Source organism: Pinus tabuliformis, chromosome 1_2 (genome assembly GCF_031772625.1).
Source record: "Pinus tabuliformis cultivar Carrire ecotype Pingquan chromosome 1_2, CPIR1, whole genome shotgun sequence".
Classification (NCBI taxonomy): domain Eukaryota; kingdom Viridiplantae; phylum Streptophyta; class Pinopsida; order Pinales; family Pinaceae; genus Pinus; species Pinus tabuliformis.
This window is the reverse complement of record NC_142298.1, coordinates 328,860,438-328,886,122: the sequence shown is the minus strand read 5'-3', so window position 1 is coordinate 328,886,122 and position 25,685 is coordinate 328,860,438. Positions and strand designations below refer to the sequence as shown.

General features: G+C 37.5%; 1 protein-coding gene across 1 annotated transcript; it reads right to left on the bottom strand.

Moving 5' to 3' along the window:
• Positions 1 to 749: 749 nt before the first annotated feature.
• Positions 750 to 24,539, bottom strand: LOC149205704 (malate dehydrogenase, mitochondrial-like). The gene is made up of 3 exons (XM_089393531.1): positions 24,205 to 24,539; positions 3,929 to 4,102; positions 750 to 1,062 (listed from the first exon to the last, which is right to left on the bottom strand). The coding sequence occupies exons 1-3, from the start codon at positions 24,301 to 24,303 to the stop codon at positions 865 to 867; spliced, it is 471 nt and encodes a 156-aa protein (XP_089249657.1). The 5' UTR covers positions 24,304 to 24,539; the 3' UTR covers positions 750 to 864.
• Between the last annotated feature and the right edge of the window lie 1,146 nt (positions 24,540 to 25,685).

Genomic DNA, 25,685 nt, shown 5'->3' with positions numbered 1-25,685 from the left:
CCTTTTTTCAGCCCCATTTTGCATCTTGTTTTATGTCTTTTCTTACATCTTTTTTTTTTCCTTTTTTGCACCCAAGTTTGCATCCCAAATTTACACCATTATTTGCATCATCATTTGGCATATTAATTTGTAACGTTTTTTGTTTCTTTTTAACGCTCAACTTTGCATCTTATTTTACATCTAGTTGTCTTTTTTTGCATCTAATTTGGTGCCCATTTATGTGTCCTTGTTTTTGCCCAATTTGATATCCTTTTGTATGCCATGTTTTGTTCCCTTCTTTGTGTCAACTATTGCACAATTTTTCACTTCTAATTTAAAACACTTTGTATGTCAATTGTTTGCATTTTGTATTAATTCCTAGTTTAACATCCAATTTTACTTTCAATTTTGCATCCATGGTTACATCCGCATTTGACTTCTTATATAGAGTATATTTTTCTTTACATATATGACCCCCTTTATAGATTCATAGTGAAATATATGATAGTTTCTAAATATCATTAAGGCAGATATCACAATTCAAAATTATTTGTAAAGAAATTTAAGAGAAATTGACAACATCCATCCAAAAAAATAACAATGTGCCATTAACAATTTTCAAAACATGTATAAAATAGCAACATAATACTAATAAAATCAGTATTATTTTTAATCAAAACAACTAAAATTCAAATATGATTAACAAATCAAAATATTTCATGAATATCGTTACGATAAATTAACAACATACATAAATCAAACTCATCGTATGATTACAAAATCAAAATGTCTCATTGATATAGGGTAAATTCACAACACCCATCTAAACATAACAATGTCATTCTACACAATAATTTCTTCATAAAAAAAAATGCATGTGCATGCCTAGCTACCACCACCAAGATCATCCTCATGATCATCTTGACCATCCTCATTACTCTGATCCACATCATCACCAACACCGCAACTATCATCATCATCTCCTCCTTCACCACCATCATCCTCATCCTCATCCTCATCATCTCCTGATATATGTTGAACATAATTTGGATCATCGTCTTGGCAATCATTACCTATAGCATTCTGACAAAAAAAATCAATATTACATGTTAGTATTAATTACATAACACAACGCATGTTTTTGTTATACAATGTTAACCATAAAATGAGGTAAGATATAATATCTAATAGTACTAAAAAATAAAATGAAAATATGGTTTAAAAGTATATTGGAAATCCAACTAAGATTACATACCATAGAGTCCATCCAAACAACAAATTCAACCCATCTCTTTTGCTGCAGCACCTCCTTTTCCAAATGATTTGGAGGTCTTCAGGGTAAAAATATATATCCCATGGTTTATATTTGGCCTTAAAAAACAGTAGAAAAAAAAAATTTGAGAACACAGGAGCAAGATGAAAAAGGAATTGCATGTCTAAACATTTTGAAGTCTCAAAAAGCATTCATCAACATAGAGAAGACTACAACACTACTCTTCACTTCCAAGTTTTCAACTAATGGATTTAACTGACCAGCAATGTTTTTTGCATGAACCATGCTCAAATGCTCAAGATGAGGTAATGAATGGATGTTATGCACCTATCTGTGAATTGCAACCACAGGCATACATGTAAGTGCAAATTTGTAAATCTCATACCCAGATTTACCCATCATCAAGCACACAACTTTTGCGGGATCCATTTGACATATCTTATGTTTAAGAAGGAATAACATCCTTGAAGAGACTCATGGCTTTTCTTAGGGAAGGATCTTTGCATGCAGAATCTAGATTAACTCTGAACATTTCAATCAAACTAAGGTAAATGAAAGGCAACAATCCATCGGTCAAACCTCACAGGTTAAAAGCACCCGCTGAGTTTCACACAAATGAGAAAGCCTAAGGGAAAAGATTTGAGACATGCATGCTACATGATTTCATGTAGGATAAGTACCTAAGCTTAAGGCAAAAGATTTGAGACATGCAAATGTATGAAGTACAAGATTCAGATAAAGAGAAAGAAGCTCCTTCATGCCATATTCTCACTGACAGTGAATCTCAGATTAGGTACTTATCAAGCATGAAATCATGAAGCACACACCATGATAAGATTATCTGACTCCAACTACTGCATCAAGATGAAAAATTCAGCACTCTAGACAGTCACATAAGAATAAAAAAACATTCAAAAGATATGAATGCATATTAGCCACTATAGAGGACCAAAACATAAACTTACGCCATAGACAGTGTGGCTGAACCTTTCCCTACTTTTGCTTCAACAACTTCAGTTCCTCCATCCTATGTGCGCTTTGTCAAGGCTTTAATGTCCTCCTCAGATAATACAGAGTTTGGCTTTGGTGTTGCCTAAAAAAATTATCAAAACAAAAAAGTGTATGTTCCCTTTTTGACTGTATTGAAGGGTAGGTAATTATGATCTCATTTTATCTTTGATAAATTAATCTTCTAATATCCAAGAGTAAAGAACAAACTCAAGATGAGGATCCAACAAAGTCATATACATGTGAAAAAAGTGGAAGAATTGTAACACCCGCATGTCCACCTACAACAGGAACATCAACTTCTGCAGACAGCATAGGATGACATCAACAACAAACATAAAACTGAGAATTGTATCTAATGTTAAAAAAAGCATGATGTTGGTAAGATCCTGCAGCATATCATGTATTGGGTCTAGCCCAGATGGTTGTGTGCAAAGACTGTTATCCTTCCCACTCGGGTTCAATTCCCTCAAGTGACATCTTGAGCTGACTATATTTCTGATGGTCTTGAGCCCTATGATACCATCCTTGAAATGAGGAGAAGTGCCTGGCATGTTTGCCCAGGATGCATATTTCATGATTAAATTATAAAAAATAAAAATATTTTACAGAATACTAAATATTTGAGAGTAGCTAAGCATAACAAGCCAGAATTTTAAATACCTTCAACAGGAACCCCTGCTTTTGAAGCATAGAACGTCTTTGCACAGACAACATCAAGAGTAGTAACACCAAAGAGTTTCTTTTCATTATAGGTCCCTGCCTTCTTAAAAACCTCAGCAGCTATTGGTACAGTAGAATTTACAAGATTGCTGATCATATTTACAATTGCCTGCCATGGATATCAAGTCCTCAGCAATGCCATAAAAACCAATTCTAGATGATTTCTTGAATCCAAATATACCATTCCTGATAGAAGGAAAACATTATCCAGTACACTCTCCCCCCTCTCCATATCTCTATCTATATAATATGTAACAATATACTATACATACTCTACACACACACCAGTACATGAACAAAACAAATAATTGTGAAACATACTTCTTTATCTATTAACTTGCCACACTAATGGTAGTACATACTGATTGTATGTAATATATAATGTTATAGAGGATACCTCGTGATCTGTGGATTTGTGCATAGTTAAATAGAAGACCAAGGATATTTTTTATATTGATATTCATATGCCAATTTTCTCAAAAGTCCAAAAGCTAAGTTACTAACTACAAGAGGAGAAACAAGAATAACAGGGCTTTAACAGTGGCTGCAAACTTGCATTGGACTACACAACTAATTACTCTTAAGTTCATTTCAATTAGTATTTCCTTCTTATGGGCAAAAGTTAGCTGCAATTTGTCTAAATAAAGAGTCAATAATGAGTCAATCACCTATTCGTTTGACTCAAAGAAGTCTTCAAGCTTCGTTAACCTCTCCAGTAGAATTGATTATATACAAGAACAGTATGTAAATCTAGATCAACAACTTGCTTAAAGATTCTTGCAAATATGTATTTGTATATATTGCCATCTCTATAGATCTCAAACATACAAAGCCTTCGACAAAGCAACTTACAATGAACTTCATGCTTATTCCTATGAAATAGTCAATAAGAAAATTGCATGAAAACAAAAACTTCAAAGAAGATCATAAATCATGACAACTTACCTCTGGGCAGTATTTTGCAATTGCAGAGCAAAGAGATTTAACAATCCCTGCATTGATGTTGAAGAGATCATCACGGGTCATGCCAGGTTTTCGAGGCACACCAGCAGGAATGATCACAACATCTGCATTCTCCAATGCTGTGCCAAGTTGTTCCTCTCCCATATATCCTGCAACCTACACCCAGGTCACACTGCTGTGAATTACTGACAAGGTCGTGACACAAGCATGATAAAATCAATATGGCAGTACCAAATTAAATGATAAATATGTAGACCAAAAAATAAGAAAAGAAATTATTATCGCAAAGTTCCAAAAGAAGTAAAACTTGTTATCCTTGTTCCATGACCCAAGCAATGGTATGTCCTCCTCATAGTGAACAAGAATAGGATTATTTGTATTCTATAGTAAAATCCACCTTTTGGCTTTTACCGAGGAGATAGAGCACCAAAAGCAATGATTATGCTCGTAGGAGATTGAAGACCTATACCAACGCACATTTCAATCAGGGTATAATCTTGTCCAATCCAGGTATACGACATTTCAATCAGGGTATAGTCTTATCCAATCCAGGTATAAAAGTGATGCTGTAATAAATAATTAGCATCTCACAAGCCACTTTAGGGAGTTTATTCAACCTTAGTTTAATTTACGCTGCGAAGACTATTTTGATTTAATCTACTCATGGATAAAGAGGCAAATCTAAACGACCCCAAAAAGGTTGGATATAGAGGCAAATCCAATATGCAGAGGGTCATCAATTCAATCCTCACAAAATAACAAATTGACAATGCAATGAGACTATTCTAACTTCTAAGTAGTCATTAGGCCAAGTATGACTTAGATCCATCAGATCAAAAAGTCCTATTAAGCAGAGGCATATGATCCAGCTGTGGATTCTGCTAAAAATATAGATGCACTTTTCATCAAAAAAATATGAACTACCTCGTCCATTGGGCTGTGGTTTAGTGGCAAGTTGTAGGGTGCTTGTCATGAGGATGACCCAGGTTCAAAACCCAGGAGGCATATTCCCATGATAATGCGGCTGCCCATGTCATTCCAAAATATGAAGTCGGGTTAACGTGATAAACACCAGTTCAATGATAATGCAGAGGTGTTGTTAATGATGACCCCTGTGCTATTGAGGTTTGCACAGATGAGCCCATCTGCAAGTCATGCGTGACTTTGATGAATAGATGCAATTAAGGTGTTTCACCCACGCCAGTCAAAAGGCCTTGACCAAACAAAAACAATAATAGTGTGAGCCCAACCTCAATTTCAACCTTCTCCTATCAATAGCAAATACTACTACTGCTAATAATAATAATAAGCACAGCCCAAATTTCAATCTAGCCATAAATGTCAAGTAGATTGTAGTCAAGTAGTTAAATCATAGCACTTTCAGTGCCCTCTTAGAAGTATGTTGCGGCATTATCTCACCATCGGAGTTAACTACCATATTGAGATTCAACAGACAAGATCTGGTGCAAATCCTGCATGAAATTGGTGGAATAGAGATTCTATGTTTGTAGCATCTACAATGAGGGCAAAACCCACTATGTTAACAGAAAGACATTTGCCACACCTTCAATAGCCTGTCCAGGACATTTCAAGTTGCTAGATTCAATGAGACTTGAATAAATTGTAAGATTCCTTAATAACATATGCTGCATTAGCAAACATTAATCATATACCTGGAAGTACTCTATGACATGGATTGAATGGCAACCTAGTGGACCGCCATATATAATTTGACCACCTTGTTTCATCAACAGCAGCTGCAAAAAAAGAAAGAATGCTATTGTAGTTGGGATTGTTTGGGAAAGTAAGCATCATTAAATATTTGCAAGGTTTTGTTCAATAAGCATTGCTTTACACACATGATTATCAGGTTTTACCTAGGTGTCCATGTCACACGGAATCTGTCAAGGGTGCGGACACGACTGACCTTCCTAGAAGTCTAAGACATTCTAATGACAAACAAGACAAAATGGAGTGATCTTTCTCTAAATACACCTTTTACAACATGAAAACTACAAGTGTTTAGGCTTACCTTATTCCAAAACGCTGTTGTTGAAGTCCGTTCTTGACGATCCGGATGAGCTCCTCCTTCAAGTCAATTCCTGCAACCACAAACAATCAAACAATTACCAAGCACTTGCATTTCATATAATAAAACATATATTCAACATGCAGACCAAGGAACACATGAAATAACTCATTAACACAAGCTATTGAGAAAAATAAACCAGTTTGTATTAATAACGAAACAAAGAAACTCTTACAACCTGGCCTTGGTGTTGTGCAAGTTCCTCCCAGGGTCCATCAAGGGTTTTCCTCTACTTTGACAAAGCTCACCCTCTCCCAAGTAGAATCAAGTGAAGACAATCTCTCCTCACAAGGGCTCTAATGGAAGACCTAAATCCTGCAGCATTTACCCAAAGAAAATGTATAGCTCCAACCTCTCCTCCCTCTGGCTCAATGCCTTTATTTATAGTGCTGTAAAGAGGTTATTCAGGTCCACCATCAATGGGATCATCCCCCTCTTTGGGTGGGATAGCTCCCTTATTGATGGGATAAGTTCCTCCTTAATAGAGATACATGAACCAACTGGAGGCGCATCCATTTCATCAAACCGACCTCTAGAATGTTCTAGAAGTAACCACAAGTAACTTTTTTAAGATGAAACTTGCGCATTTTGCCTTTTACAGAAGGACGCACCTGTCCTTTGACATACAGAGCGTCCATGGACGCAGATTTTGTGAACATGGTCAGCGTCCCCGCAGGTAAGGCTAGAGAGAACCTGCGACCCCAGAGATAAACATAGTTTTTACAAGACTTTCTCTCTTCTTTGAGTTTGAGATGGATAACAGAGGCATGAGACTTGCCTAAGAGGGTAGCATGACTGTTGATTTGAGCCATACTAACTGTAAGTAGTCAAGGTGACATTTTTTAGTGTAACAGATTGCCCCCTAAAGTGCGAAGCCTGGAATAGAATAGGGTTTTGTAATTCTAGGAAGGGTGAAGCGCTTTATCATTTCAAGGATTGCCTTGTGGATGGCCTGGTTGGAACCTGCAATTTTCAACACAAAATACATGGATAAGATTATATCATCACTGAGGTAGGCATTCCCATACTCAGATTCAAAACTTTAACTAATGGACTAACTATTCTGATATAGGAATGATCTTGCAGTACATCATTTTAATAGACTTTTGTAGACACAGTATGGACGTAGCCATCTGTTTATGATTAGTCTACATAGATAATGAATACAAAACTCCTCGCAGCCTGGATGGTAGAAACTAGATCCAGGGTCTTCACTTCTACTTCCCAAATTGGTACGATTCTAGCCATGTGATTAAATGATTCGATGTCGAACATGGTAGAAACCACTTGATTACCAGTCAATGATGTAAACCGTTAACAAGCGTGAGAGAAACCACCAGTAATGTCAATGGTTCTCAAAGTACCAAGCACAACCCGTGAAATGTGAATAGATGTTTTGATGTCGAACACTTCACGGAATCCTTTGATCGAAAGTCAATGATGTAAACTGACGTCAAAGGCGAGAAACCTGCCATTGATGCATGCAGACTTCAAGGTACTGTCGATTCCTAAGTCATCTTTCTAGATAATGTGTCGATGTCGATAGAAAGCGACTCGTTGCAGGCAAGCCCACAACACGAAATCATTGTTCAAGTTGAAGAAATGTTGCTGTAAGGACTGACTCAGGGATGGTCAAATGGATGACAAGTATTTTGCAGATGAAAGTTTTTGCTTGCAGACCTCTTGAACACATAACGACACAACAGATGGCTTGGTGACGAATAACTCAAAGTTAATCCCCGGAACCCGGTTAAAGACTTTCAAAGTGATTTGGTCAACTGTGAGGTAAAACATTTCCCAACCCAGGTGAATGAAAAGTGTCGTGTTCAAGAGTGGTAATAAAGTTTCTTCTGAGACAAATGGTGACAAACAGGTTCATTCTTCCCTCTTTTCCCCCACCATTTCTAGCAAGTACCTCTTTATTTTTAACAAGCTTGAGGAGGATAACATATGCTTGATTATAAGCTCATCCTTCGGACGAGTCCAACCTAGTTTAAATTCGAACCCTAGTAAGGAGTGGTTCGTTCCTGTTTGTAATTGAACAGGTCCTCTACTGTAAAAGTTTAACGAGCCCAGTATAGGAGAAACTCGGCGTTTTTCAATTTTAGAGAGTCTGAAAAAACTAAAGGAGACTCCACGTTGAACTTTTTCGTATATTTGTGTCCCTCAAGCCCGAAAAAGTATAAAATAATACCTGGGGGAACTGCTTGATCTTGCGACCAAGGAGTACTTTCATAATAGTGTCGTCGACCTGAAAAGTAAAAAGCGATCAAGGACACGTCGTTTTATTTCCTTATCGAGTTTGAAACGACAAAAACCCGGCAATCTTTTCCTGATTTTACGGTCAGAAAAGAGCTAAAAGGGGACCGTCTTTTAATTCCGTTTTAACGAGTGTAAAAGAAACGCTCGGCGATCTTTTCATGTTTTAGGAGTCTGAAAAGGGCTTAAAAGAGAACTCCAAGGTTTCACTTTTTCGTAAGTTTTAACGAGTTCGAAAGAGGGATAAAAATGTACTCATGGTTTTCACTTTTTCGTAAGTTTTAATGAGTTCGAAAAAGGGATAAAAATGTACTCATATGGCCGACTTTCAATTTAATTTACGAGTAGGAAAAGACGGAAAGAACTCGGCATTTTCATTTGTTTTACGAGAATGAAAGATAGCAAAATAATCTCGAGATTTTCATGAGTTTAACGAGTCTTGAAAATAACTGAAATTGACTCGAGATAGGTTTCATTTTTACAAAAGCTTGAAACAGAGAAAAACTATGCTTCGAAGTAGTTTCATTTTTTCACAAGCTTGAAACAGAGATAAAACTATGCTTGATGCCCCCTAAGCATAACTGCTAGAGTGCATGCCCCCCTAGCTTCATTTCATTCAACCATTAGGATGAAATGAAGGTTCAAGTACGAGATCATTTGAAAGACTTGACCTAAAACTGTAAGAAAATTATGCAAAAAACTGAAATAACTAACCTAAACACTTAACATTTACGAGATCTAGTCAATCTCTTGACTCAATTAGAGGAGGATTTGTTTCATTTTTTAACGAGCTTGACACAGGAAAAAAACTATGCTCGGATTCGGTTTCATGTTTATGCAAGCTTGAAACGAAAAACTATGCTTGTTATAAGTTCACATGCCCCCAGCATAAAGATGCAAACCAAGGTATATGCCCCCCAAGCTTCATTGCATTCAATGAGGTGGATGGAATGAAGCTTTACTTTCAAGATCTTGGAAAGACTTATGGGAGTTGTTTCATTTTTTAGTGAGCTTGACACAAGACAAGGAACTATGCTCATAACTACTCTCTACAATCTACCTAACAAAAACTTTACTCTAAAAACCTTGATTCATTTTTTAACGAGCTTGACACAAGACAAGGAATTATGCTCTAAAATCCTTGATTCATTTTTTAATGAGCTTGACACAAGACAAGGAACTATGCTCATGACGACTCTCGACAATCTACCTACTTAACCTACCCTTGTTTCATTTTTTAACGAGCTTGACACAAGACAAGGAACTATGCTCAAAAATTTCGCATGCCCCCAGTATAATGATGCAAAACGAGGTACATGCCCCCCAGACTTCATTGCATTCAACCGGCTGGATGAAATGAAGGTTTACTTTCAATATTTAACTTGAAAAGGGAGTTGTTTCATTTTTAAAGAGGTTGACACAAGAAAAGAACTATCCTCATACCTGATTCATTTTTTAACGAGGTTGACTCAGTAACAGGAACTTGCCTCGTACACACTGATTCATTTTTTAATGAGGTTGACTCAGTAAAAGGAGCTTTCCTCACACACACTGATTCATTTTTTAATGAGGTTGACACAGTAAAAGGAACTTTCCTCACAATCTACTTACATATCCTAAAATCTAGCTGATTCATTTTTTAATGAGGTTGACTCAGTAAAAGAACTATCCTCATTACATCCAGTTTCATTTTTTAACGAGGTTGAGACAGGAAAAAACTATCCTCGCAGACACTAATTCATTTTTTAACGAGGTTGACTCAGTAAAAGGAACTTTCCTCACACACATCCTACTTTCTAACTATCTATATAACCTATCCTACCTGATTCATTTTTTAATGAGGTTGACTCAGTAACAGGAACTATCCTCAAAACATCCAATTTCATTTTTTAACGAGGTTGAGAGAGGAACAAACTATCCTCGTGCTAGCCTATTTCATTTTTTAACGAGGTTGATAAAGGAAAAAACTATCCTCGTAAACACTGATCATGGCTTCTAACTGGAAGAAAGACATGTCAATGGACACACCTTGATCATGGCTTCCAAGAGATCTTCATCAGAAGGAAGAACAGTTCTTTGGAAGGAACACATGTCAAGGGACTCGAAAGGGATAAGAACATCGTGTTCAAGTAATCCCAGAGAGTTTTCCATGTCAATTACCGGATCTAAATCAACAGTGAGAAGCTCACTTACATTGGTAACTGAAAACATGGGATCAGTTGCCACATAATTAACCCGTGGCAGGGTAGATACCACTTTAGAATCAGGAACATTTAGGGGTGTCATATTATTGGTAGTTGAAAAAAGACTAGGGAACGAAAGCTGGTCTACAGTCACAATACTGCCATTGTGAGGGAAAGACATCACGCGAAAGAGTGTCGATACGACAGCTTTCATTGCATAAACATAGTCTCGCCCAAGGAGTAAATTGAAATCCAAGGGACCTCGAACTACCATAAGATCAACACAAACATTTTTACCTTCCAAGGTAATAGAAAACTTAGGAAGGATCCCTAAAGGTTCACTAATTGTTCTGTTAAAAGCTTTCAGATTCTGCGTAATAGGCGCAAGCTGAGGGGAACCCAAAGCTTTCCAAATAGCTGAGGATAAAATACTAACAGAAGCACCTTCATCTACCTGAGTACGATGTACGTCCCTACCACCAGCCTTGACAATGATTTGGAAAGGGATGGAGGAAGGAAGACGAGGTTCTGTCAGTCTATTCCAATCAAAGGAAAAGACCTCAGTACTTGGAGGGGGTTCTGTAGAAACAGGTGAAATGCCCCCGGCATAGAAGAATCCGATGTAACAAGAAGAACATCAGCGGTATGAAATTTACTCTCGAAAAGGAGAGCGTGATCGACCGAATGTGAAATTGAATCGACCACTTGATCAACTAATGGATCATCAACCTGAGTGACATGAGTTTCACTCTCCAATGGGAGAGTGTGATCGACTGTACTTGAATTTAGATCAATCACTCCGTCAGTTGACGGTAGGTTGGGAGAAAGTTTACGGTAACCAGTTGGAAATTCTTGCTGTGGAACAGTAAGGTTTTCCAACAATGTTGAGGCTTCATCCATGTGAGGGCAAATGTGAGTTTGATGACTCCCTTTGCATAACTTACAAGGAAACCTAACTTTACCCTTTTTCCCAGGAACCTGACTATCACTAGTTGATGGATCAATGGAAAGTTGATGAGATTTTTCTGACCATACTTCCAAGACCTTTGGAATACCAAGACAATTGACAAGGAAGTGGTCACCCTTACAAAGCCTGCAAGGGTATTTGGGTTTACGATGCATGTCGGAATTTTCCTCAACACAACTAACACTTACAGCCATGGTTGGTTGGTTGACTTCTTTCTTATCTTGCTTCTTCTTCTTCTTCTTCTTCTTCCCTTTCTTCTTCTTCTTAGCCTCCTGGTTACTAGCATCAAGGCTTTTACCAGGCGAAGAGGAAGAAATGGAGGAAGAAAAATTAGGCGAAGAAGGTAAAGGGTCAACAGAAGGTTGGTGATGTTGAGATGGTGAACTCTGTTGAGGTGAAGCATCTGGTTGAGGTGGAACAATTGGAGTACTTTGGGCCAACGAAGTTGAAAATAACCATATCGGTAAACCTATTGTAAATCCAGGTAATGACAAAGTAGCCATATAAGGAGGACCAACATTTCCAAAGTAAGGAAAAGTACTAGGATTCTCATTAGGAGGGGTTCCTAGGTTGATAAATTCCGGAACATTTGCCATTATATTCAACTTCTGTGAATTTTATTAAAAATTTAAAACTAAAATTAACAATTCACAATTCACACCTAACAATTAAAATTCACAATTCACACCTATGGTCTCTAAAAGTAAAAACAAACAAATTAACACACGCTATCAAATCTAGGAGTCAAACCATACACAAACAGTAGCCTTCCGGACCGAAAACACTAGTTGGTGATGAAGCCCAACATCGCCGAATTCAGTACAGAAGTGGTGGGTGGAACAGTTACCCCGGCAACCTGCTTAATGAATAGACTGGACCAAGTTCCTCCACTTTAACCGTCTCGAGTGAAGTGAACCCCCCAGAAAATCCAAGTGAGTATAGCCGACGTCTGCTCCAGGTACAGTGGGACCTTCCCTCCACCGTCACCTCGGTAGAACCCTAAAGATTATGGTCACTAAGGTCACCAACAGTAACAAATACACCTGGGGGAACAGTCTAAACTCCGACAGCACGCAAGGGCAGAGTAGCAAGCTCAATCCCCTTACCGGCTCCTTGACAACAATCCAAGGTTTACCGATAAGTGACCCCTGGCTCCTCGACAACGGTTAATCCGAGGTTTACCGTTTGTAATACGTACTGTCTGGCGTCGTTCCCAACGAGGGGGGAATGATCCCCTCACTGGTTCGGACACGAGCTCGTGCTTCTCCTTTAAGAGGAGCTTTCCCAGAGTGTAAATGTAACAATTGGATTTGATTCTAACTCAAGATCAGCTACTTGTTTGGTTTTACTATCTTGGAGAGTTAAGTACTCACCTACTCCAAGACACTAGCCTAAGCTATATTGGTGTATCAGAGCCCTAGAAATGTAAAAATTACTAGATGAATTTTAATTAAGCGCTGTGTTATTAAGGTTGTTATTACTCAAAGGGGTAAATGGATATGAAACCAATGGTGTTATGACCCGACTCAATTGAATGCAATCGAATATGATAATGTAATCTTTTCAATTCGATGAATCCTAACTAAAGTAAGGAGAGAGTTTCCATTCACTTCCAACAATGCAAAGAATTGATCACTAAGAGAAAAGATAACAAATTCCCTAATGCACTAATTTTATCAAGAAAAACTAATGCAAATCAATTCCAAACCATTTTTTCATTTTTATTTTTATGCAAATTCAAATCAAAGAAAACTGATCTAAATCTACAATCGATTTTTCAGAATGTAAACTATGCAATTGTAATCTATGCACAATTCACTTGAAAAGTATGCAAATGTAATCTATGCACATTTTTCATTCATATTCTGAAAAGGAGAATTCTAATTATGCAAATGTGATCTATGCAAGAGAATTCTCAAACATAAGATGATTCTAATGTGATCTAAGAACCAATCAAGTGCAAGTCGAGAAAATTGGGTGAGAGTTCCAAAGATCAAAATATAAAAACACTCGAAGGCGATTAACACTCATACGCAATTTAGCCCCCCCCGGCGAATGAGGGGGAAATTTTTTTGCAAAAACAGAAGCAAAAAGATGCAAAATTGTGAAAGGACTGAGAAAAACCTCCAAGTAATGACCAAAGGAAAATAAATCAAGAATTTCTCAAAAAAGAGACTCAAAACACCCAATTGATGAAAGCTAAGAGCAGGAACAAGCTTAGGTGAAAATTTTTGACAGGGTACTAAAGGATCTGGGCAGAAAACACTAAGAAAAACCAAAAACTAAAAGCAATTAAAGCAAAAATGGAGTTTTCCTAAATTTTTACAGGAAGACGCAGGCAACCCGTTAGAACAGGCGCGGGCCCGGTCTGTGCAAACGGCAACAGCGCGTCCAACGACGCACTGTGCAGTACTCAGAGGGTGCGTCCTTCTGAAAAAGTTAAGAAAAACCAAATCTAACTAAATCTAAAGCTAAGCCACCCAAATACTAATTCTCACAGTCAAAAACCAAAAAATAAAAATGATTTTCTCAGAGCAAAGTTCACACAAAGGAAAAGACTTTCACATTAATGGATTCCCCAGCGGAGTCGCCAATTTGTCACACGGAATCTGTCAAGGGTGCGGACACGACTGACCTTCCTAGAAGTCTAAGACATTCTAATGACAAACAAGACAAAATGGAGTGATCTTTCTCTAAATACACCTTTTACAACATGAAAACTACAAGTGTTTAGGCTTACCTTATTCCAAAACGCTGTTGTTGAAGTCCGTTCTTGACGATCCGGATGAGCTCCTCCTTCAAGTCAATTCCTGCAACCACAAACAATCAAACAATTACCAAGCACTTGCATTTCATATAATAAAACATATATTCAACATGCAGACCAAGGAACACATGAAATAACTCATTAACACAAGCTATTGAGAAAAATAAACCAGTTTGTATTAATAACGAAACAAAGAAACTCTTACAACCTGGCCTTGGTGTTGTGCAAGTTCCTCCCAGGGTCCATCAAGGGTTTTCCTCTACTTTGACAAAGCTCACCCTCTCCCAAGTAGAATCAAGTGAAGACAATCTCTCCTCACAAGGGCTCTAATGGAAGACCTAAATCCTGCAGCATTTACCCAAAGAAAATGTATAGCTCCAACCTCTCCTCCCTCTGGCTCAATGCCTTTATTTATAGTGCTGTAAAGAGGTTATTCAGGTCCACCATCAATGGGATCATCCCCCTCTTTGGGTGGGATAGCTCCCTTATTGATGGGATAAGTTCCTCCTTAATAGAGATACATGAACCAACTGGAGGTACATCCATTTCATCAAACCGACCTCTAGAATGTTCTAGAAGTAACCACAAGTAACTTTTTTAAGATGAAACTTGCGCATTTTGCCTTTTACAGAAGGACGCACCTGTCCTTTGACATACAGAGCGTCCATGGACGCAGATTTTGTGAACATGGTCAGCGTCCCCGCAGGTAAGGCTAGAGAGAACCTGCGACCCCAGAGATAAACATAGTTTTTACAAGACTTTCTCTCTTCTTTGAGTTTGAGATGGATAACAGAGGCATGAGACTTGCCTAAGAGGGTAGCATGACTGTTGATTTGAGCCATACTAACTGTAAGTAGTCAAGGTGACATTTTTTAGTGTAACAGTCCAAATGCATTGCCCTTCAGAGTGGGCAGTGAAAATTGTTTTAAATATTGATATTGGTGGGCTTCTAAAAGATCTTCCTTTCTAGAAATTTACAGAACCATCTACTTCTTCCTACAATCCATCTTATAACCTTTTCAAAACTAGCCATTTTGTTGAAGACCTTTGATATTAAATATTTTACTCCATGGCCTTGGATTTGAAATTTAAATATAGCTCTCCGAACTCTAGATACATCACTACCAATTGGCCCCCTATGATTATTGTCAGTGGTTTGGATTTCTAGTGAAAAATATTTTTCCTTCCATGACATGTGGTCTCATGCATGCTTTCATATTTTTTTTGTGGGTGTCTGATCACAATTTCAGATTTGGCTATATTAACAACCTGTAAGGAGTTAGAGATGTATCTTACCTCATCAAATCCTTCAAAAATATCTATACTTGGCTGATGGATAGTACAGACTACAATTCGGCCTGTGTCCACTGTATTCCTAACTGTATGCATCGTGATAGTTGCAGCTCTGGCATCCAGACCAGATGTCGGCTCATCCATGAATATGATTGAAGGATTTGCAACAAGTTCTACAGCAATGGTTAGTCTCTTCCATTACTCAGTTGATAGACCAGTCACACCAGGAAGACCCACCAATGTGTCTCTCAAGCTATCAAGCTCTACAAGCTCCAGCACTTCATCCACAAACATCTGTTAAATAGAACAATCTCAATCTTAGGAAACCCAATATTAAGAATGAAAGAAAGAAACTATATTAAAGTCCACAGGTGGTTCATAAGCGGCTCTCTAGTAAATAATTATTGAATAAAAACAATAAATTGAATCTAAAGGGAAATTCCAGTCCTTTACTATACATCTGTAACAATTTTTATGTGTATTTTGTCATATATTTTTCATACCAGCATTTTGAACCATACATTACAATGAATCAAAATAGTTGAATTTTATCATTACTATGAGAAAAAGCAGTGATGAAAGAACAAGGCTGGAAAGTGCTGTGGGCTGGCAATGGCAAGACCTAAGGGTCTAGATTCATCCTCTCCTCTCCTCACCAAGTCTATATAATGAAGCCACTCCAGAGAGAGATAATTACATGCTGCTGAAAAATCTTAGAGAGAGCTTTCTTTCTGTCCCTTAGGAATGACTTCATTATATAGACTTGGTGAGGAGAGGAGAGGAGGATGATTCCAGACCCTTTGTCCTAGTGAATTCAAAGTTTAGTACAATTTCCCAAGCGATTAGATGAGGTAATTGAAAATTCAAACCTCTTCAAAGTGATCCCCTAAAAAATGAACAAATCTAAAAGCTTGACCAGGTCATTGCTGCTGAAGGGCATTAGGCAATCATTGCTCCTTGCAGTAAGGACAAGGGCGATGCATTGCTCCTTTGTGTACAGGGAGCAATGAACCTGCTAATCTTTGCTTTTAAGGGAAGAAAAGTGGTGCTTAAGCAAAGTGACATCGTGGGACCCATTTTAAAACAAATGAACCATATTAAATTTAATCCAAAAGAAAATCGAAAAATCTAACCTTAGATTACATCTTCAGAAGCTTACCTTGCATCATTTGTCAGTCGTTGCTCTCGTGGAGAGAGCTTGCAGTTGAGATGTTAAGTAAACCTTCCCTGCTGTTGTAGCTGATTTGGAGATGATTTCACAGGGGAAACCATTTCTGTCTGAAAATGACATATACATACTTGTACAGTTATCAGCAGAACCCCAGGATCCAATTTATAATTTTAGCGTATGACCCTGGAAATTATGCTCTACTGCGGTGTAACCTGAAGATCAAACTTGCAAAACTCAATGCCTGTTAAATGACATTATAGGTGTCATGATGAAAGGTTCCAGATATTTTATCCTTAAAATGTAAAACTATCTTTAAATGTTTTCTGTTTTAAATGCCTTAAGAGGACCGAATCTGCAGAAATAAATATTATAGTTCTCCTCTCTTGAACAACCCACAATCTAAAGAAAAGCATTTAAGTATGGGGGATTTAGCATTGTTCTTGTTTTAGCAATTGACAGAGTGCATTCAAAGCAATTTTGGATTTCAACTGTTCTCTTCTCCCATCTGAATTCTTGTTGATGATTTCTAGATCAACATTTCCTAGCAAGCAATTTAATCTGGGTTGAACTTCAGTGGTGAAATTCTAATTCGTTGATTGGATATTTAAGCGTCATTTTCCATTTTGATTCCCTAGAAGGAGGTCTTGTCATCTATATCTGTACCTTTCTTCAGACTGTTATTAACTTTATCTAGCATGCAGGGCATTGGCATTGTGTTTTGGCATTTTCAGGCAACAGTTGTAAGCAACATGATGGGAAAGGCACACCTTCTGTCTGCATTCCTTGACTACAAGATTTGGACAAGTGATTAGACCCCTTTGGGCTCATTAAGAGGATCCATAAAAGAATCTGCAACTGTATCAAAGGTAGTTGCATCCATGACCAGACTTGCAGACCTTTGAGAGATCTACAAACTTTTGAGAGGGGTGCCAGTCTCTTAGGGATATATATTAATAATCCAACTTTTAAGGTCACAGCCAACTGAGACATCAAATTCATGTATAAGATCTTTTTGTTTGTGCGACAAGGGACCTACCTTTAAGTAGCCATTGGATCCTTTAGGTAGCCATTGTACTACTAAAATATACAAAAGCATACATAATCCACACTACTCTGGATTTTAACAGGAAGAAACACATGTTCTTAAGTTCTCACTGATCTTCTTCTAGAGCTGTACGTGGTGTCAAGTTGGCAGTCGCAGCAATCAACCGCATTTTGTACACAAGTCACCAAAAAAGAAGCCAGAGTCCCAGATAGAGAAAGTAGGTTGGCAAGCAGTCCCTGAAGCATTTTCTCAGGGAGACGGTTAATTTCCTGTTTTCTTGTTTCACACAAAATGTAATACTCAGCCGTTAACCCTTTACATGCTTAATGACTCTTAACCAGTTTGTCTACCAATGTTTTGTACTTTCATCTTCGAAGTTCGAACTACAACATCTGGAAAATTTTACAAGCTAGGAATCAAACCCAACCCAAGACCAAAGCTGCTCTTTGACCGTGCTACGTGCCATTTTCATGAAGACACGCTTAAGAGTTCGTTGTAGGAATGTGAATTGCATATTCAAAAATACCATCTTCCCTGCAATTTGAAGGCAGAGGAAAAGGGCCAACTTTTATAAAATAATATTAAAGAAGGGACTCAAGACACCAAACTTGATCATTGACAACCACTCTTTGAATAAAAGGACCATGGCATAAAACCATAAAGTTCAAAAAAGTTCTTGCTTTACTAAACTTTATTAATCCATTTTGCATGATGAATCGTTTCTGCTCTTAAGACATTACATAGTTTACACTACCCCGTAGCAACAATAACATGTTGCACAAGCTAGTAGCCATGGAGCTTCAAAGCCTACGATGGAGACTCTTTTTCGACAGCCAGGGTCAACACTTGGTCTAAAGACGATCTCCCGTACATAGTCAGGGATGCTTACTCAAAGCATTGAAATAAGAAGCCATCTCTTACAGTTCTAGCTGTATTGTGTCTATTTCCCTCTTACATAGACAGCCTGAACCTTTCTAGCTATATTGTGTCTATGACTATTTCCCTCTTTCTTAGAGGCTGTAAAGCTCAGCTCATTGGATTTCGAGTAAAATTGACAAAAGCCAAAACACTATGTTATTTGGATAAACTGGAAATATGCATTTGGGATTTCTGAAGCTAAACTGGAAATATGTATTTGGGATTTCTGAAGCTGCACTCTGAGTCCAGTATCCATATTAAATCATAAATGTACCAAATGCATGGATTTGATTCAATACACGCTTGGTGGGAGCAGGGGGCGTGGGGCAGTGGACACAACTCAGGTTGTAGAATACACCTCCATTTTGTTCTTGGAACTATCAAGGGATTCGGGAACCTACTTAGCTTAATGGGTATTTGCTTTTCAAATCAAAGAGGTTTTAACTACTTCAGTAGGATTCCTTTGGTTCATAGGTCTAACACATGGAATTCAGGCATGTAAAATCAGCCAGGAATCACACCATCATTAAACACAATACCATAACCAAACTCAGGCAAACAAAATTAACTTGGTATGAAGGAGAAGAAAGAGGAACCATGACGAGTATTACCAACAGTTGAAAATATACAAAAGCATACATAATCCACACTACTCTGGATTTTAACCGGAAGAAACACATGTTCTTAAGCTCTCACTGATCTTCTTATAGAGCTGTACGTGGTGTCAAGTTGGCAGTCGCAGCAATCAAATGCATTTTGTACACAAGTCACCAAAAAAGAAGCCAGAGTCCTGGATAGAGAAAGTAGGTTGGCAAGCAGTCCCTGAAGCATTTTCTCAGGGAAACGGTTAATTTCCTGTCTTCTTGTTTCACACAAAATATAATACTCAGCCGTTAACCCTTTACATGCTTAATGACTCTTAAGCAGTTTGTCTACCAATGTTTTGTACTTTCATCTTCGAAGTTCGAACTACAACATCTGGAAAATTTTACAAGCTAGGAATCAAACCCAACCCAAGACCAAAGCTGCTCTTTGACCGTGCTACGTGCCATTTTCATGAAGACACGCTTAAGAGTTCGTTGTAGGAATGTGAATTGCATATTCAAAAATACCATCTTCCCAACTTTCAGGTGATGACTCTGATATGCAAAATGATGAAGAAGCTATTGTCTATAGAGGGAGCTTCAAGAATGGATACAACATTGGAAATACTCCAAACCAAATTTATTGTAAAAATCCAAAGCATGTTTCGATGGATTTGACAAAAACTTCTCATGTGGTTGGAGAATATAACCCAAATTCTTTCATAAGAAATGATAATAATGTTATAGTGCATTCATGGTCAACACAATATCCAGCTCCTATTTCAAGGACTCTACCCACTCATGTAGGTAAATCTTCCTCATTGCAAAGGATTCAAACAGCTAGTGTCATATTGTCTGCACTTGATAAACCTATGTAGACATTATCTGTCACAGATTCTGGTCAACATGGAATGCCTTCTAATGAAACAAATGCAGGACAAACTTCATATTTTTGGGTGCAACCTAGCGATATTCAAGGTTTAAAAAGACAACTTGTCCACATTCTCAATATATATAGAGGAAGTATGCTTCCTGTACATGTTCCATCTGAATATCAAAAGGTCTTTGGCAGACCTCTATATTTATGTTGGCATTATGAGATAAGTGTTGTCCTTGATGGCAAACCTCACTGATGACAAATCATAGTACAGAAGGTCAGCAGCAAGGAATTGATGATCAGACTATAAGAAGAAGAGAAAGTTCATACACGCAGGTTCGTTAAGCCCAAGTCGCGTGTACACGCAGGTTGGCTTCAGCAAAAGCGCGTGTATGTGGAAAAGTACCTTTGGTCCATGGCGGTTATTCCTTGGAAGTTGTGCCTATGGTTTTGGACCTTGGCGTCTCGACGGACGTGTTGATCCCTAGTTTTGAAGTTGATGGTATTGGATTTCTATGGTTTTGGCTCTTGGTATTGAACAAGGCCTAAGGCTATATAAAGGGAAGGAAATCATTAGGCAAGTGTATCTGAAATGTCTTGAATATCTGATGAAGCATTAGATCCAGTATGCAGGGTTATGGGTTGATGATGCATTGCTTGATCTGAGCTAAGGAGAGATCTCACCGGTTGATGGAGAACTAGATCTAAGGAGAGATCGGGATCAAATGGTTTGAAATGAACTATCTTTATGATGCTTATTCTAGATCTACATACTGACGCATGTATTGTTCTATAAGTATTATGAGTATGATTGATGTCTGGTACAGCTGCAAGTTATGAGAAATTATTTTTAGATCTGTACGCGGGTTGTCCTTGGCAAAAGCGCATATACACGCGGGTTTGATTCATCGAAGTAGCGTATACATTGTAAAGCTTGATATTTGAAGTTGCAGATGGATCTGATGGTTATTACAGAGTTCTGTGTCTGCTCTGTGTTCTGGTGACACTGTTGTTAACAGGGTTTCAGTGATTCAGAGTTTGATGATCGTTTTGAGCTTCAATGATAGTTAAGGGTCCAGTATGAAAATTGGATGAAAAGTGGCCTTACAGATTATGTGTTGTGCTTCAGTGTATCCAGTCTGAAAATTGATGAAACGTGGTACCTGGAGGAGAGAAGATTGTAGGCAAGCACCTACGTACTAGTATCTAAGCTAGTACAAAAGCTAAAGGAGATCTTTGGAGCATTGTAGCAGGTAGCAGCCTGCGTACTAGTAAATGGATCGGCTAGTACAAGAGCAAAGGGGGTTGTAGCTCCCGTACTGGTATAAGACTGCACCAGTACAAATATTGTAAAAGGATTTTCTTATTAAGAAGAAGATTGAGATGACTTGCAGCAGGTGGTTTTCACCCACATTGGGTTTCCACCTTATATCTTTGTGTTCATGTGTGTGGCTCTTGTGTGATGTTCTGTTCTGTTATTCTGCACCTGTTTACTGTTAATATGCTTAATAATGATCTGATGCATTTACTGAAGATTAAGCTAACTGAATTATAAGATCTCTGGATATACGCGAGTTTCATTAGACACAGTTGCGTGTACATGCGGGTTCACTTAATTGAAGTAGCGTATATGTTTCTGAGTATGAAATTGAAAATTTTGATCTGATAATACTGATTCACCCCCCCCCCTCTCAGTATTATTTCCAACAATTTATTGGAGTATGGTTCTTATAATCTAGTTAATTTGATAGAAAATATGCATGATGTCTTCACCACATCATTGAAAGAAAAGGAAACAATAAGTTTGTGTCTTTAAGAGAGTTATCAAACAAGTTCATACAAGGTAATATAAAAATGAACTCTTCTACCAATGATTCAAGAGATGTGCTTAGGAAGAAAGAACATACTGGAAAGTTAGAGAAGGGAAAAGTTTAAAGGAGTCCAAGAATTCACAGATTTAGGTGCTTGTAATGACCTATGTGATGACTTTGATGCATATGGCATAGAAGTGAAAATGGCTTCACATTGAGATGGAGGTTCGGATGATGGAAGTTGAAGTGAACAAGATGACGAAGATGGGGATGGAGAGATGATCCTCCAAGGAGATTTGAATGTTGATGAATATGCAGCAGAAGCAAGCCTAGAAATATTCAAACGAGAACTGCATGGGATTTTGGTAAGCCATTCCTGTGCAATTCTGCTGCCAAATTTTTCAACACTGGACTAACAAAGATACACCGAAGATCTTGATTACAATGTATTTGGTGTTTAATAACTTGAAGCACTAATTCAAAAATTTATAGATGTTGCAATTGTGATGGAGGAACGCGACATTAAAAGGAAATTCGTTGTTGCTGACGGTGGTTCTAAAGTTTATTAAAATTAACAATCCACCGATGTTGCAGTCACCATTCTTTGTCTAGATGTAAGTATCAAATCTTAATGTCTCAGGATAGATGATTTCAAACTATTTAGAGCATTGTCAAAATACATTTTTTAAAGAGTTAACTAAGCAAGTAATTGACATCTTGATTCTCAACAGCATTTTGAAGTTCTTGGCTTCTCAAGAGTTTGAAGCTGTTTCTAAAAAGAAAATGCTAGAGTTATGGAACAAAGCTCTAAATGATATTGAGAATTACAGGTTTGTAATTTATCTATAGCGACATATAAATATGCAGAGTAGAGGTTATGGTTTGCATTTTGGAAGATGTAATTTATATATTGTATTGAGGAATTCTTATTACAAATATATAAGATGAAATGAGAGCTTTTATATTGTGAGAAAGTTGAAGGCTGACATAATGATTTTGTTTTTTAGTCTCTTGCGATGTGATTCTAGCAACATGACTTGTTTGATTACTGATCAATTTTATTTCATGACTTGTTATTAACTAATGCAGGATGTACAGGACATGTGACCCCATAAAGATGATATTTCCCGTTTTCTAAACAGATTATATAAACGTATTTGAAAGGAACAGAATTTCCTGATTTCCAAATAAACCTGGACTTTGACCTTCTGAGGATATATTTGGGGATTTTCTGTTTCAGGTCTTCGCAACATGGTTTCGGTTTCCTCTCAGTGCATAGGTCCACATTAGTATTGTTCTAGTAGTGGGCATGTGTTCATGAGACAAAATTGTCTGGGGTCAGCTTGTTTAAATGCATCTTTCGGGCAATGGCATTTTTGAATGTGCAAGATGCGTAAAAGTTATATTGCAAAATAGATATGGCTCGTCTTTCAAGCTTGATGAAGTTCCTTAAGAAAATTGCAAATAATACTATCCCATGTGTTACTGGTCACTGAATAAGTACTGGTTAATAAAGTCAGAGGATATTTCTAAATTGGGATATTGAAAATTGCCCTATTCCTGGGGAAGTCCATCCAGAGGATGTAGCAGGTAATATTAAGATGGCTCTTGGGTTGCATCCAATGGTTACAGGTGTTGTCACTATGCTCTCGGCATTATGGAGATTTTAATAATTTTCCTCCAAGACTGAGAGAAGGCTGTCAAAAGACTGGAGTCAACCTCATTGACCTTCCCAATGGAAGGAAAGATGCAGCATATAAATCGATTTTAGTGTATATGTTTTCATTTTCTCTTGATAATCATCTTCCCTCTACCATTTTATTGATTTCATGAGATGTTTATTTTTCTCTTGCTTTGCACAAACTAGGGAAATGGGGGTATACAATTGTTCTTGCATTTCCAGATGGAGTGGGTGTCTCTTCTTCACTACACAATGATGGTCAATTTGTGTGGGATTAACCATGTTTGGTTTGAGGTGAAGGTCTTGTTCCAGCAAAATCCTTGTCTCTAGCACCCGATTTCACTTTTTATCATGTTGGTTTTCTTTCAGGTGATGACTCTGTTATGCAAAATGATGAAGAATCTGACCATGGACAATATCAGAAACGTAAAATCAAAGAACTAATAACAGGTAAAACACTAACGAAAAGTAGATCCTACCAAGTGGGTCGTCGTACGATCGATCCCAATGGAGATCCCTTGAAACTAAAATCAAAACATCTCTATCGTTCGCAGAGAGAACAGATCCAGCATAAAGAGAACGAAAAAAACGCGGTAGCAAAAGAGGAACCCACCTCAGCACGGCTGTTGATGTGGCCGACATCTGCAGCCACACCTGGAGTGCCAGCGATATCATAGAGCGCCAACTTTGACACCAGAGGATTGAGTTTCATCAGAAGAGCCAATGGCTGCCCGATACCCCCAGCAGCTCCCAACACAAAACCTTGCGTGGAGGACTTCCACCACTTGAATAAAACCTTCTCGGCATAACATTAGTTTTGAAAGAAGAAGATGATGCATTCTTCAGTGCAGATCCCACCAATCGTCGCATTGCAGAACTCATTTTTGCCGCTGGTAACACTGAAAGAATGCAAGCTGAAGGCAGATGAAGAAGAAGGGGGAGATTCCAGAGCTTGAAGGCCGAATCAATGGAGATGTGTGGATACGACTTTGTTAAAAGGGATTTTAAAGCCTCACGGTACTATGCAGGGCTTTGGTTTAATCTATTTTATTGCGAAATTCTTAGTTATTGACAATAAGACAGCTCGTGATAGAAATCCCTCTTTTGGGGGGACGAGGTTCGGGAATGGAACATCATGTGATCGAAATTTTCAGTTGGTCAAATGTTAATTAAGTTATTATAAAATAGAGATATTTTTTATTTTATTTTTTTAAATAAATTTAATAATATTAGGAGATTTTTATCAAACTCTAGTTAGGGGTCAGACTAGTTTACAATGTATTTAAACATTGCAAATCTCGGTGTGTTTAAAAGGAAAGTGTTTTTTTTTTTCAGGGGTGTTAGTTATTTATGGAATATGTCATATTGTGGATATTTTGATTGATATTGGACCATTTTAGTTGTTTGTTATGTATGTCGAATAGTCCAATCCCAAGGAATCCTCGAAAGTGGTGAATCTTTGCAGAGAATCTTTAAAAGTGGTGAATATGATGTTAGGGTGTTTTTTAAAAGGGAGTGATAATTGAGATAGCTATATATTTTAAAAGAATATGTTTTTAGGGGTTATAAGAGTGCGAAGGACCATTTTCCATTCTAGGGAAAGGGAAAGATTTATATTTAGGGATTAGGATAGTTTTTAATTTTTATTTCAAAGTAATAAGATCATTGAGGAAAGATATTATAAAAATATAATTGTTGATGGAGATTTATAATGATAATTAAATCTTTTTATAAAGGTATAAGGTAGGGTTAAAGAATGTTGTTATAAATAGTTTACAGGATAAATAAAGAGATAGAATTGTTTGAAAGAATGGAGTTATTTCATGCGCTTAGCGCAGTAAATAACAAGGTAGTTGGGTTAATGTAGCAAGTAAGTTAGATAAACGAGTATTTTAAAATAAAATCCGGTAAGTAAGGGTATTAATCCCATAAGAGTTCAGCCTTGAGCTAATAATGACATATTTTTGTAAGATTAGAGGATTTAGATTATATTACTGCGAGAAAAAACGTGATTATAACATAGATGGATTGGTTTGGTCTATCGTTAGGGAGGTCAAAGCAATAACACATAAACAAAATTTTCATATTGCTCGC